We start from the raw sequence: 15785 nt of genomic DNA, 5'->3' as shown, positions 1-15785 counted from the left end.
TAAATAAAGAAACACAAGGAAATAAAGAAACACAAATAAATACAAATAAAGAAAGAAACACAAGTAACTAAAAAAACACAAATAAATAAAGAAACACAAGGAAATAAAGAAACACAAATAAATACAAATAAAGAAAGAAACACAAGGAACTAAAGAAACACAAATAAATAAAGAAACACAAAGAAATAAAGAAACACAAGGAAATAAAGAAACAGAAATAAATACAAATAAAGAAAGAAACACAAGGAACTAAAGAAACACAAATAAATAAAGAAACACAAAGAAATAAAGAAACACAAGGAAATAAAGAAACACAAAGACGTACAAATAAATAAAGAAACACAAATAAATAAAGAAACACAAATAAATACAAATAAATAAAGAAACACAAAGAAATAAAGAAACACAAGGAAATAAAGAAACACAAAGAAATAAAGACACAAAAATAAAAAGTAGTAAAACTTGAAAATGAAAAAAGAAAGGAACAAGAATGAATAAATAAAACAAGAGAACAATAGGAAAGGACAAAAGAAGAAAAAAGAAAATAAAAATAAAAATGCAGACGTGAAAAATACATTTTTTTCTTTCCTCAGGAAGTTTCTCACTGTTTTCATTCAAGTTAAAAAACAAAAACTCAGCAAAACGATTAATTCAATCATATGGAATTGCTTGCTTGAGACCTTGGCTCCTACAGAGGTTTGAATGGGAGCTGATGTGAAGTGATTTGAGGGCAAGAAACAGTGTCTTTGTAATATCCATGTAAGTTGTGGTAAAACTAGGCGACAGACGTTAATTCTGAATGTGATGGAAAAATAAAATAAAATAAAGATTTGACCTCATTTCAAGTTCAAGTTACGAAACCAACGTTGATGTCATTTATTTACAGACGAGGATGTCGGCGATGAACTCACAGAGATCTTAGAAAGAGCCGTTTTGATCGAAGCCCAAGTGTCCAGTCGTCGGTCCAGAACGATGATGAACTTCACTCCAGGCTGCCTCGCGCTACAAGATAAACCGTTTCAGGAGCTCGTGATCAGAGGTCAGCAGGTCATGTGATCAGAGGTCAGCAGGTCATGTGATCAGAGGTCAGCAGGTCATGTTATCCATGGTCAACAAGTCATGTGATCTAAGATCATCAAGTCATGTGATCTGTGGTCAACAGGTCATGTGATCTGTGGTCAGCAAGTCATGTGATCTGTGGTCAACAGGTCATGTGATCTGTGGTCAGCAAGTCATGTGATCAGAGGTCAACAAGTCATGTGATCAGAGGTCAACAAGTCATGTGATCTGTGGTCAGCAAGTCATGTGATCAGAGGTCAACAAGTCATGTGATCAGAGGTCAGGAAGTCATGTGATCTGTGGTCAGCAAGTCATGTGATCAGAGGTCAACAAGTCATGTGATCAGAGGTCAACAAGTCATGTGATCAGAGGTCAACAAGTCATGTGATCTGTGGTCAGCAAGTCATGTGATCAGAGGTCAACAAGTCATGTGATCAGAGGTCAGGAAGTCATGTGATCAGAGGTCAACAAGTCATGTGATCAGAGGTCAACAAGTCATGTGATCAGAGGTCAACAAGTCATGTGATCTGTGGTCAGCAAGTCATGTGATCAGAGGTCAACAAGTCATGTGATCAGAGGTCAGGAAGTCATGTGATCTGTGGTCAGCAAGTCATGTGATCTGTGGTAAACAAGTCATGTGATCAGAGGTCAACCAGTCATGTGATCTGTGGTCAGCAAGTCATATGATCTGTGGTCAACAAGTCATGTGATCAGAGGTCAGGAAGTCATGTGATCTGTGGTCAGCAAGTCATGTGATCTGTGGTCAACAAGTCATGTGATCAGAGGTCAACCAGTCATGTGATCTGGGGTCAGCAAGTCATGTGATCTGTGGTCAACAAGTCATGTGATCAGAGGTCAACCAGTCATGTGATCTGTGGTCAGCAAGTCATGAGATCTGTGGTCAGCAAGTCATGTGATCAGAGATCAACAGGTCATGTGATCAGTGGTCAGCAGGTCATGTTTTTTTTGCTCAACTAGTCATGTGATCAGAGGTCAGCAAGTCATGTGATCAGAGGTCATCAGGTCATGAGATCAGAGGTCAGCAGGTCATGAGATCAGAGGTCAAGAGGTCATGAGATCAGAGGTCAGAATGCGAAGACGCACCGAGGGATGAGGGTGAGGTACGTGAAGACTTTGCTCAGAGCTTCCTCTGGAATGTCACTGAAAGCAGAGCATTCTGGGAGAGTGATGATGACGCTGGAGTCTTCGCCACGACCACCTGGAGCCAAGGATGAAAAACTGATTCAATTACTGAGGTCCATCCCAGCTACCTGGGGGGAGACACGGGGGACACCAGAGTCTCACAACCATTCAAACACACACTCACAACTACACACAATTAAGAGTTTAAACAAGCCTCTGTTCCAGACTGTGGGAGGAAACCAGAGTTCCCAGAATGACACTCACCTGACAGGTACGCCACTTGTTTCTGGATGTATCCGCCGACTTCCTTCATGCTCAAGGGCACCGTGACCTCTGAGAGAAGATATGGTTGATGTTCCTTCATTCTTCACACGCGAGACCATGAACTTGTTTCCGCAGTAAATAATAATAATACAAATATTATTAATAAAAATAAAAACAAACTAATTAATAATAATAATTAACAATGTTAATAATTACAATTATTATTATTAATAATAAACATAATAATAATTGATAATAATAATAATACCGTTATTATAATTGACAATAATAATAATAATAACAATAAATAATATAAATAATAACAGTAATTATAATAATAATACATTTCACACAAACTATAATAAATAAAGATGATAAAATAGGATGTAAAATTACAACTAAACCTAATAAATAAAAAATGTAAATTATTCTAGATATATAAAAAACAATAAACATCATAATCAGAACTAGATCATTGTTTCAATCTAAACACTACAAGTAAAGAAAAGAACACATTTAAACTCAGAAACACAGATTTCCTCCCAAAACGGTTCAGACTTGACTTGTTGATAAACATTTGAAAGATTAAAAACAAGAACTAGAACAACATCGACTTCTAACTTGTTTGAACAACTTCTCTCTTCACATCAGAGCTAAAAGAAAGAAAATAAAACTTCCCGAAAAATTAAATAATAAGTAAATTAATCAATCATTTTGCTTTCTTGAGACCTCGGCTCATGCCAATATCTTCTTCAAACTATTTATTAAAAATATAATATCATTATTTTTGTGTTTATTAGGTGTTTATAACAGTGTGTATCTGTACTAATGTTTATTGTTTATTCATCATTATTTTATTTATTATTGTGTTTTATGTTTGACTGATTCTAGTTTTATTATGATTATATTTATTATGATTTTTGTTAGTTAGTTATTGTTTATATATTTTATATTTTACTGTCTTAAAATTATGAATATTCTTTAATTATTTTGTGAACTGAAGTAATAGATTTGTCTTTAATCTTTCTCTTTTCTGTCGATTATTTAGGGAGAAATGAAGGCATATCAATGGATCAAAACAGTGTCTTTGTAATAGCAATGTAAGCATTTCAGGCTGTTACGTAAAACTTGAGAACAGCGTTAATTGTAAATGATAAATATATTTTCAGTTCAACTTGATTCACTGCAGAAAATACTACATTAAATATCAAAATAAAAAGAGTATATTATATTATAACATTATAAAGTTATTGACAAAAGAAAAGTGAATCTCAACACAAAACCTTTGGTCTCTTAGCTTCGGCTGCTGCCTCCGCGACGCTGACTAGTCACTAAAATATGGATTTTCACGAGTGTTTTGTTAGAGTATATTTAAAATGAGGCGTTTTATTGGATGTGAAAAGTAAAGTGTTGCAGCTGCAGCTCTGGACCAACATGTGGAAAGTTGAAACCATCGCAGGGACTCGTCATGTCTGCAGGAATGTTGTTAGTGTTTTATAGCAGCTGCTCCATAAAGTCTCATAAACACACTTAGTTTCAGGAGAAAAACCTTTGAAGGAACTTGAACTACATCAGCTCCGTAAACCTTTTCCAGACAAAGATGCTTTTAAACGACGTATAAACACAAACGAGGCTTTAGTGAGACGAAGAATTCCGGTAATAAAACATGGAAGATGGTCAGAAACCTTCGAGACACAATCACTCAAAACATTCTCCATTACATCACGTTAGAGACGACGTTACGTTTGAATTAAGATTCTCCAGATGGTTCTCAAGGTCAGCATTTGTTTATCATTAGACACAAATCATTGAGGTAAACATGTCATGTGATCATGTATGTCTGTCATGTGATCATGTATGTGTGTCATATGATCATGTATGTGTGTCATATGATCATGTATGTGTGTCATGTTATCACGTATGTGTGTCATATGATTATGTATGCGTGTCATGTGATCACGTATGTGTGTCATGTTATCACGTATGTGTGTCATATGATCATCTATGTGTGTCATGTTATCACGTATGTGTGTCATATGATCATGTATGTGTGTCATGTTATCACGTATGTGTGTCATATGATCATGTATGTGTGTCATGTTATCACGTATGTGTGTCATGTGATTATGTATGTGTGTCATATGATCATGTATGTGTGTCATGTGATCATGTGTGTCCGTCATGTGATCATATATGCGTCACATGATCATGCATGTGTGTCATGTGATTATGTATGTGTGTCATGTGATCATTTATATGTGTAATGGGATCATGTATGCGTGTCATGTGATCATGTGTGTCCGTCATGTGATCATATATGCGTCACATGATCACGTATGTGTGTCATGTGATTATGTAAGTGTGTCATGTGATCATTTATATGTGTAATGGGATCATGTATGCGTGTCATGTAATCATGGATATGCGTCATGTGATCATGTGTGTCCGTCATGTGATCGTATATGTGTCATGTTATCATGTATGTGTGTCATGTGATCATGTATGTCCGTCATGTGATCATATATGTGTCATGTTATCATGTATGTGTGTCATGCGATCATGTATGTCCGTCATGTGATCATATATGTGTCATGTGATCATGTATGTGTGTCATGTGATCATGTATGTCCGTCATGTGATCATATATGTGTCATGTTATCATGTATGTGTGTCATGTGATCATGTATGTCCGTCATGTGATCATATATGTGTCATGTTATCATCTATGTGTGTCATGCGATCATGTATGTCCGTCATGTGATCATATATGTGTCATGTTATCATGTATGTGTGTCATGTGATCATGTATGTCCGTGATGTGATCATATATGTGTCATGTTATCATGTATGTGTGTCATGTGATCATGTGTGTCCGTCATGTGATCATATATGTGTCATGTTATCATGTATGTGTGTCATGTGATCATGTGTGTCCGTCATGTGATCATATATGTGTCATGTTATCATGTATGTGTGTCATGCGATCATGTATGTCCGTCATGTGATCATATATGTGTCATGTTATCATGTATGTGTGTCATGCGATCATGTATGTCCGTCATGTGATCATATATGTGTCATGTTATCATGTATGTGTGTCATGTGATCATGTATGTCCGTCATGTGATCATATGTCCGTCATGTTATCATGTATGTGTGTCATGTGATCATGTATGTCCGTCATGTGATCATATATGTGTCATGTTATCATGTATGTGTGTCATGTGATCATGTATGTGTGTCATGTGATCATGTATGTCCGTCATGTGATCATATATGTGTGTCATGTGATCATGTATGTGTGTCATGTGATCATATATGTGTCATGTTATCATGTATGTGTCATGTGATCATGTATGTGTGTCATGTGATCATGTATGTGTGTCATGTGATCATGTATGTGTGTCATGTGATCATATATGTGTCATGTTATCATGTATGTGTCATGTGATCATGTATGTGTGTCATGTGATCATGTATGTCCGTCATGTGATCATATATGTGTCATGTTATCATGTATGTGTGTCATGTGATCATGTATGTCCGTCATGTGATCATATATGTGTCATGTTATCATGTATTTGTGTCATGTGATCATGTATGTGTGTCATGTGATCATGTATGTCCGTCATGTGATCATATATGTGTGTCATGTGATCATGTATGTGTGTCATGTGATCATATATGTGTCATGTTATCATGTATGTGTCATGTGATCATGTATGTGTGTCATGTGATCATGTATGTGTGTCATGTGATCATATATGTGTCATGTTATCATGTATGTGTGTCATGTGATCATTTATTGCAGGAAGAAGGTGTCGTTTCTAAAGCAGGTGAAACTGTTGCTGAGGATCAGACGCTTGTGAATATTTCATGTTCGTAACAGAGAAGAACCACAGAGTCAAGTTTCAGGAACTTGAACATTCATTTAATGAAGGATCTTCTTCTTCTCAGTGTTTGTGACGAACGTTTAGAAAACAATCCTTGATTAGCTTCAGTGAACATGTGTCGTCATGTGACTTCAGTCCAGAACTAACATTTATCATGAGAAATACTTTTATCAACTTCACGTGATTCATGCCTGAGAAGTGACAGGGTCAAAGGTCAAAGGTCAGATGTCAACATGATCACCATGTGAGTGAAAATGATTGACAAACTCTTTGACTGTAAAATCATCTGTTCGCTGAACAAACAAACACACACGTGTCTGACACACAACTGCTCACACACAGGAAAATACTGGGTTTAAAATCATGCGATTAATCGCGATTAATTAATCACGGTCCGACTATTTTTTTGTGTTTCTTTTGTAAATTCTCATTTTCTGTTCTTCCTCTGCTGGAGTCGTTGGTTTGAAACCGACGTTCAGTCGTTGAAGTTAAAATTGATTTTTCTGTTCAAAGGTTGAGTTTTTTTCTCCGTGTTTGACTTTAAAAACATCTGATGTTGACTTTTCTGATGCCGAAGAAAAACTAATACATTGATAAATATCTGCAAAGAAAATGGTAAATTTTTAGATTTGTATATTGTTTTCACATTTCCCATGTTTTTTATTTAAAACAAATATAACATCAATTTTGGAAAAAAGAAAACTGGATAAATATAAAAAATAAATAAGAAATAAATATATACAGAATATATTTATTTTTGTTTTTTGTAGTTGCATATATTTTGACTAGTTTTCTTGTGTTTCCCTCACAAACGTGGACAATATTTTTATTAAAACATTCATTAATATATAAATAAATAAATATTTAATGGACTTCTTGAGTCAGTGTCGAGGAGGCAGCAGGCGAAGCCAAGAGACCCGTCGAAGCTCATGTTGATATTTGCATTTATTTGGTCAATAACTATAAATATTTTAAGAAATCTAGACAAACTTTTGGTCAAATTAGTTTTGTTTCTATTTAACGTGATCATTATTTGTGTCGTCACGTCTGCTCGTGTTCACAACACACGCCGCGAGCACACGTGAGCGTCATGTGATCATAGTAGAGATTTTCTCTGTTGACAAAATCTAATTAAACTCTGGATTAACAGATAATCCCTGAACCATCATGTTTCTGACGTGGTTTTAAAAAACTGGTCGACGACTGTTTGAAGAGAGTTTTCCACACGCGTGTCGTTTCCTCTCGTCCTCTGAACGTCGTTCATCACCGCGACCCAAAAAAAGCCCATAATCCTCAGCAATCCTGCTGCACAAACACGAGTGCGTTAGTAGGTCAGAGTTTGAGAAAAACGACAAAAGATGATGAAAAAGCCTGAAGCCGAGTCTTTATTCTGCTCACGACAGGAAACTACAGTTTATTCACTTATTCATGTTTTCTCAAAACAACTGTGACGACAAAACTGTTTCTCCTCCTGATTTCATGTTTTTTATTTATCATTATTACTTAATTAAAAATTAACTATAACAATTACTGAAAGCCACTTTATTGTAATGTTTTTTTTTAATTTCAATGTATATAATGTATTGTTTTTATTGATTTAATCTTATATATATTTTTTATTTTTATCTGAAAAGTCAACACAAAAATCCTGTGTTTACAATAAAAATCTTCTTCTTGTTATTTTATTTTTTATGTGAAGCGAAAATTCTGGATCACTGAGGTAGAATCTTGAGGATCTTGAAGGATCAGGACTAAGTTGAAGACCATGGTTCCCTCGTTCTCTCATTGCGAGTATCTCAGGGTCACGTGAGGGTGAAGGTCGGTGAAGGTCAGTGAAGGTCAGTGAAGGTCAGTGAAGGTCGACAGCTGGAGAGTGAAGTCTACTGTCGACCCTTCATTAAACTGTGGCCCTCATGAAGTATTTGTTTAGTTATTTTAACCTGTTTCCATTTGGTTTGTTCGTCTCTGTTTCCTTTAACTATTAAAACTATTTTAATTCTTCGTCTTCTCAGAGTATTCTCTCCAAACAAGTCAGAACTTTGGGCCATTTGTGGCCCTCGACCCTCAGACTCGCAAAATAAAGTTGTTGTTTTTAAACATCAACTAGTATCAACTCTGGTGTCATTAAACATCAACTAGTATCAACTCTGATGTCATTAAACATCAACTAGTATCAACTCTGGTGTCATTAAACATCAACTAGTATCAACTCTGGTGTCATTAAACATCAACTAGTATCAACTCTGGTGTCATTAAACATCAACTAGTATCAACTCTGGTGTCATTAAACATCAACTAGTATCAACTCTGGTGTCATTAAACATCAACTAGTATCTACTCTGGTGTCATTAAACATCAACTAGTATCTACTCTGGTGTCATTAAACATCAACTAGTATCAACTCTGGTGTCATTAAACATCAACTAGTATCAACTCTGGTGTCATTAAACATCAACTAGTATCAACTCTGGTGTCATTAAACATCAACTAGTATCAACTCTGGTGTCATTAAACATCAACTAGTATCAACTCTGGTGTCATTAAACATCAACTAGTATCAACTCTGGTGTCATTAAACATCAACTAGTATCAACTCTGGTGTCATTAAACATCAACTAGTATCAACTCTGGTGTCATTAAACATCAACTAGTATCAACTCTGGTGTCATTAAACATCAACTAGTATCAACTCTGGTGTCATTAAACATCAACTAGTATCAACTCTGGTGTCATTAAACATCAACTAGTATCAACTCTGGTGTCATTAAACATCAACTAGTATCAACTCTGGTGTCATTAAACATCAACTAGTATCAACTCTGGTGTCATTAAACATCTACTAGTATCAACTCTGGTGTCATTAAACATCAACTAGTATCAACTCTGGTGTCATTAAACATCAACTAGTATCAACTCTGGTGTCATTAAACATCAACTAGTATCAACTCTGGTGTCATTAAACATCAACTAGTATCAACTCTGGTGTCATTAAACATCGACTAGTATTAACTCTGGTGTCATTAAACATCAACTAGTATCAACTCTGGTGTCATTAAACATCAACTAGTATCAACTCTGGTGTCATTAAAAATCAACTCGTATCAACTCTGGTGTCATTAAACATCAACTAGTATCAACTCTGGTGACATTAAACATCAACTAGTATCAACTCTGGTGTCATTAAACATCGACTAGTATCAACTCTGGTGTCATTAAACATCAACTAGTATCAACTCTGGTGTCATTAAACATCAACTGGTATCAACTCTGGTGTCATTAAACATCAACTAGTATCAACTCTGGTGTCATTAAACATCAACTAGTATCAACTCTGGTGTCATTAAACATCAACTAGTATCAACTCTGGTGTCATTAAACATCAACTAGTATCAACTCTGGTGTCATTAAACATCAACTAGTATCAACTCTGATGTCATTAAACATCAACTAGTATCAACTCTGGTGTCATTAAACATCAACTAATATCAACTCTTGTGTTATTAAACATCAACTAGTATCAACTCTGGTGTCATTAAACATCAACTAATATCAACTCTGGTGTCATTAAACATCAACTAGTATCAACTCTGGTGTCATTAAACATCAACTAATATCAACTCTGGTGTCATTAAACATCAACTAGTATCAACTCTGGTGTCATTAAACATCAACTAGTATCAACTCTGGTGTCATTAAACATCAACTAGTATCAACTCTGGTGTCATTAAACATCAACTAGTATCTACTCTGGTGTCATTAAACATCAACTAGTATCTACTCTGGTGTCATTAAACATCAACTAGTATCAACTCTGGTGTCATTAAACATCAACTAGTATCAACTCTGGTGTCATTAAACATCAACTAGTATCAACTCTGGTGTCATTAAACATCAACTAGTATCAACTCTGGTGTCATTAAACATCAACTAGTATCAACTCTGGTGTCATTAAACATCAACTAGTATCAACTCTGGTGTCATTAAACATCAACTAGTATCAACTCTGGTGTCATTAAACATCAACTAGTATCAACTCTGGTGTCATTAAACATCAACTAGTATCAACTCTGGTGTCATTAAACATCAACTAGTATCAACTCTGGTGTCATTAAACATCAACTAGTATCAACTCTGGTGTCATTAAACATCAACTAGTATCAACTCTGGTGTCATTAAACATCAACTAGTATCAACTCTGGTGTCATTAAACATCAACTAGTATCAACTCTGGTGTCATTAAACATCTACTAGTATCAACTCTGGTGTCATTAAACATCAACTAGTATCAACTCTGGTGTCATTAAACATCAACTAGTATCAACTCTGGTGTCATTAAACATCAACTAGTATCAACTCTGGTGTCATTAAACATCAACTAGTATCAACTCTGGTGTCATTAAACATCGACTAGTATTAACTCTGGTGTCATTAAACATCAACTAGTATCAACTCTGGTGTCATTAAACATCAACTAGTATCAACTCTGGTGTCATTAAAAATCAACTCGTATCAACTCTGGTGTCATTAAACATCAACTAGTATCAACTCTGGTGACATTAAACATCAACTAGTATCAACTCTGGTGTCATTAAACATCGACTAGTATCAACTCTGGTGTCATTAAACATCAACTAGTATCAACTCTGGTGTCATTAAACATCAACTGGTATCAACTCTGGTGTCATTAAACATCAACTAGTATCAACTCTGGTGTCATTAAACATCAACTAGTATCAACTCTGGTGTCATTAAACATCAACTAGTATCAACTCTGGTGTCATTAAACATCAACTAGTATCAACTCTGGTGTCATTAAACATCAACTAGTATCAACTCTGATGTCATTAAACATCAACTAGTATCAACTCTGGTGTCATTAAACATCAACTAATATCAACTCTTGTGTTATTAAACATCAACTAGTATCAACTCTGGTGTCATTAAACATCAACTAATATCAACTCTGGTGTCATTAAACATCAACTAGTATCAACTCTGGTGTCATTAAACATCAACTAATATCAACTCTGGTGTCATTAAACATCAACTAGTATCAACTCTGGTGTCATTAAACATCAACTAGTATCAACTCTGGTGTCATTAAACATCAACTAGTATCAACTCTGGTGTCATTAAACATCAACTAGTATCAACTCTGGTGTCATTAAACATCAACTAGTATCAACTCTGGTGTCATTAAACATCAACTAGTATCAACTCTGGTGTCATTAAACATCAACTAGTATCAACTCTGGTGTCATTAAACATCAACTAGTATCAACTCTGATGTCATTAAACATCAACTAGTATCAACTCTGGTGTCATTAAACATCAACTAATATCAACTCTTGTGTTATTAAACATCAACTAGTATCAACTCTGGTGTCATTAAACATCAACTAATATCAACTCTGGTGTCATTAAACATCAACTAGTATCAACTCTGGTGTCATTAAACATCAACTAATATCAACTCTGGTGTCATTAAACATCAACTAGTATCAACTCTGGTGTCATTAAACATCAACTAGTATCAACTCTGGTGTCATTAAACATCAACTAGTATCAACTCTGGTGTCATGTAGTGAATGTTCTTCAAGACGCAGTAACTTCTCATCATGACCATGTTTTAAACGTATTACTTTATAAAGTTGCTCTGAAATCTGGACAAACAAGAGGTTACGAGAGTCCATTATGACGTAATAATGGCTCCTGCAGCTATGATCACGCTTGTGGTTATGGTCAACAAGGTCTTAGGTGTAGATAGATGGACTTTCAGGTACGTGTTGATACGTATCACAATACAAGGATACAATATAGTGATATATAGTGAAAGTGTAGTAACAAGGATATATGTGTAGTATTGTCGAGTACTTGACTCTGGTGTTGTGATAGTGTAGTAACAAGTATATATGTGTAGTATTGTCCAGTACTTGACTCTGGTGTTGAGATAGTGTAGTAACAAGAATATATGTGTAGTATTGTCCAGTACTTGACTCTGGTGTTGTGATAGTGTAGTAACAAGTATATATGTGTAATATTGTCCAGTACTTGTCTCTGGTGATGTGATAGTGTAGTAACAAGTATATATGTGTAATATTGTCCAGTACTTGACTCTGGTGATGTGATAGTGTAGTAACAAGTATATATGTGTAATATTGTCCAGTACTTGACTCTGGTGTTGTGAGAGTGTAGTAACAAGTATATATGTGTAGTATTGTCCAGTACTTGACTCTGGTGTTGTGATAGTGTAGTAACAAGTATATATGTGTAGTATTGTCCAGTACTTGACTCTGGTGTTGTGATAGTGTAGTAACAAGTATATATGTGTAGTATTGTCCAGTACTTGACTCTGATGTTGTGATAGTGTAGTAACAAGTACATATGTGTAGTATTGTCCAGTACTTGACTCTGGTGTTGTGATAGTGTAGTAACAAGTATATATGTGTAGTATTGTCCAGTACTTGACTCTGATGTTGTGATAGTGTAGTAACAAGTATATATGTGTAGTATTGTCCAGTACTTGACTCTGGTGTTGTGATAGTGTAGTAACAAGTATATATGTGTAGTATTGTCCAGTACTTGACTCTGATGTTGTGATAGTGTAGTAACAAGTACATATGTGTAGTATTGTCCAGTACTTGACTCTGGTGTTGTGATAGTGTAGTAACAAGTATATATGTGTAGTATTGTCCAGTACTTGACTCTGGTGTTGTGATAGTGTAGTAACAAGTATATATGTGTAGTATTGTCCAGTACTTGACTCTGGTGTTGTGATAGTGTAGTAACAAGTATATATGTGTAGTATTGTCCAGTACTTGACTCTGGTGTTGTGATAGTGTAGTAACAAGTATATATGTGTAGTATTGTCCAGTACTTGACTCTGGTGATGTGATAGTGTAGTAACAAGTATATATGTGTAGTATTGTACAGTACTTGACTCTGGTGATGTGATAGTGTAGTAACAAGTATATATGTGTAGTATTGTCCAGTACTTGACTCTGGTGTTGTGATGGTGTAGTAACAAGTATATATGTGTAGTATTGTCCAGTACTTGACTCTGGTGTTGTGATAGTGTAGTAACAAGTATATATGTGTAGTATTGTCCAGTATTTGACTCTGGTGATGTGATAGTGTAGTAACAAGTATATATGTGTAGTATTGTCCAGTACTTGACTCTGGTGTTGTGATAGTGTAGTAACAAGTATATATGTGTAGTATTGTCCAGTACTTGACTCTGGTGTTGTGATAGTGTAGTAACAAGTATATATGTGTAGTATTGTCCAGTACTTGACTCTGGTGATGTGATAGTGTAGTAACACGTATATATGTGTAGTATTGTCTAGTACTTGACTCTGGTGTTGTGATAGTGTAGTAACACGTATATATGTGTAGTATTGTCCAGTACTTGACTCTGGTGATGTGATAGTGTAGTAACAAGTATATATGTGTAGTATTGTCCAGTACTTGACTCTGGTGTTGTGATAGTGTAGTAACAAGTATATATGTGTAGTATTGTCCAGTACTTGACTCTGGTGTTGTGATAGTGTAGTAACAAGTATATATGTGTAGTATTGTCCAGTACTTGACTCTGGTGTTGTGATAGTGTAGTAACAAGTATATATGTGTAGTATTGTCCAGTACTTGACTCTGGTGTTGTGATAGTGTAGTAACAAGTATATATGTGTAGTATTGTCCAGTACTTGACTCTGGTGTTGAAGCATCACATGACTTTGATTAAAATAAAAAAAGATTTGAAAGAAAAAATATAACGAATATAAAATACATTTCTATTGAGTATCGATGCAGTATCAGGAAAATATATATATATATTAAATCCTGAGTAGAGGAAACACTGCAGCATCAGTTCTACTTCATATTGTTCCGCCCTCTGACCTCGCTCTGCTATTGGTTCAAACTAAGCTGAAGGCAGGATTAACCAATAGTGAAGCTCGAATAGAGGGCGTCAGACTAGAACCTGGGTTACGATAGGTAACTTAGTAGCAAGAGGTTGATGATGAGGAAGAAAAGAACGATGAACAGAACGATGAACAGAACATAGAGAAGTAAACATTAGCTCGTGCTAATGCTAGCAGTCGTAGTTTGTGTCAAAGTTATTTCATTAAAAAAGGATTGAAGAATAAAAACAAAAGAAAAAAGTAATTGTTGTGAAAATAAAGCGGAAAAAATCTTAATCCTCTGTTTCCTCACAACACGAGTCACGAGTCGAGTCACATGACGCGGATCTTTTCAAACACCTTCGTTCAGACAAAGACTCGTTCATTCCAAGGGTCAAAGGTCGGATTAAAGGAGGAACTTTAGATCGTTCTGGTGTCGCCTGTCACTCAAACCACCATCAATATTCAATCAATGATATGACAATACAGCAGGTGCTACACAACAACAACACAACAACACAACAACACAATGACAACACAACAACAACAACACAACAACACAACAACACAACGACAACACCATGACAACACAACAACACAACGACAACACAACGACAACACAACAACACAACAACAACACAACAACAACACAACGACAACACAACAACAACACAATAACAACAACACAACAACAACACAACAACAAAACAACAACACAATAATACAACAACACAATAACAACAGAACAACACAATAACAACAACAGAACAACAACAACACAACACTTGAACATCGACAAACAACAAAATAATTCAGCAAAACATTTTCATTTAGAATTAATTGAGTTTGTTTGATAAATAAAATATAATTTCACAGAATATAAATATTATTATAATAATTTTTATTTTAATCGTTTTTTCTTTCAATGATTTCAATAAATACTAATAATTATACTATAATATTAATGTTTTTGATAAAATAAATAACTAATAATAATAAATAAAAATGATAAGAAGCGTAAAATACGTGGATTTAATTTAAAGATAGAATTTAAAATGTGAAAAAAACATTTATATATTATTTTCCAAACGTGTGGAAATTTAAACATCAAATATTATTTTAAATTGTTTGAAGATTAATTTTATATGTTTTTAAGAAACAAAGATGAAAAATCATCAAAAATAAGTAGAAAAAAACAAAATAAATAAGAAATAAAGATTGAAAAGTGGAAAAAATATATAAATTCAGTTCATTATTATTTATTTAAAGAAAATATTGTTTTTGTTTGAGAAACTAAGAGTAAAAGTTGTAAAAATATACAAATACAAAAAACATCAGAAATAGTCAGAAAAAGAAAATAATGAAACACGAGATGATTTAAGAGAAATAATAAGAAAATAAAATGTATAAATCAAATGTTTTTAGGAGAAATCTTTAATTATTTTGAAGAAACAAACATTACAACTGAAAGACAGAAAACAAAATAAATAAACATTAAAAAAGATGATAAAAGGTGAAGAAGTGGAAA

The 15785-nt window shown here is 34.5% G+C and overlaps 1 protein-coding gene across 1 annotated transcript in view; it reads right to left on the bottom strand.

The window, feature by feature from the left end:
* The window catches only part of mcf2a (MCF.2 cell line derived transforming sequence a), a 59915-nt gene that overhangs the window by 43452 nt on the left and 678 nt on the right, over nt 1–15785 (bottom strand). Inside the window, exons 2-4 of the mRNA XM_087799046.1 lie at nt 2467–2535; nt 2164–2278; nt 912–1002 (exon numbers count right to left, since the gene is read on the bottom strand). Coding sequence (XP_087655172.1) covers nt 912–1002; nt 2164–2278; nt 2467–2535 — 275 coding nt within the window. The remainder of the gene's footprint in view (nt 1–911; nt 1003–2163; nt 2279–2466; nt 2536–15785) is intronic.

Source organism: Callionymus lyra, chromosome 9, assembly GCF_982586985.1.
Source record: "Callionymus lyra chromosome 9, fCalLyr1.hap1.1, whole genome shotgun sequence".
Taxonomy (NCBI): Eukaryota; Metazoa; Chordata; class Actinopteri; order Syngnathiformes; family Callionymidae; genus Callionymus; species Callionymus lyra.
The sequence above is the reverse complement of the archived record's forward strand: the minus strand, read 5'-3'. Positions and strand labels throughout refer to the sequence as shown.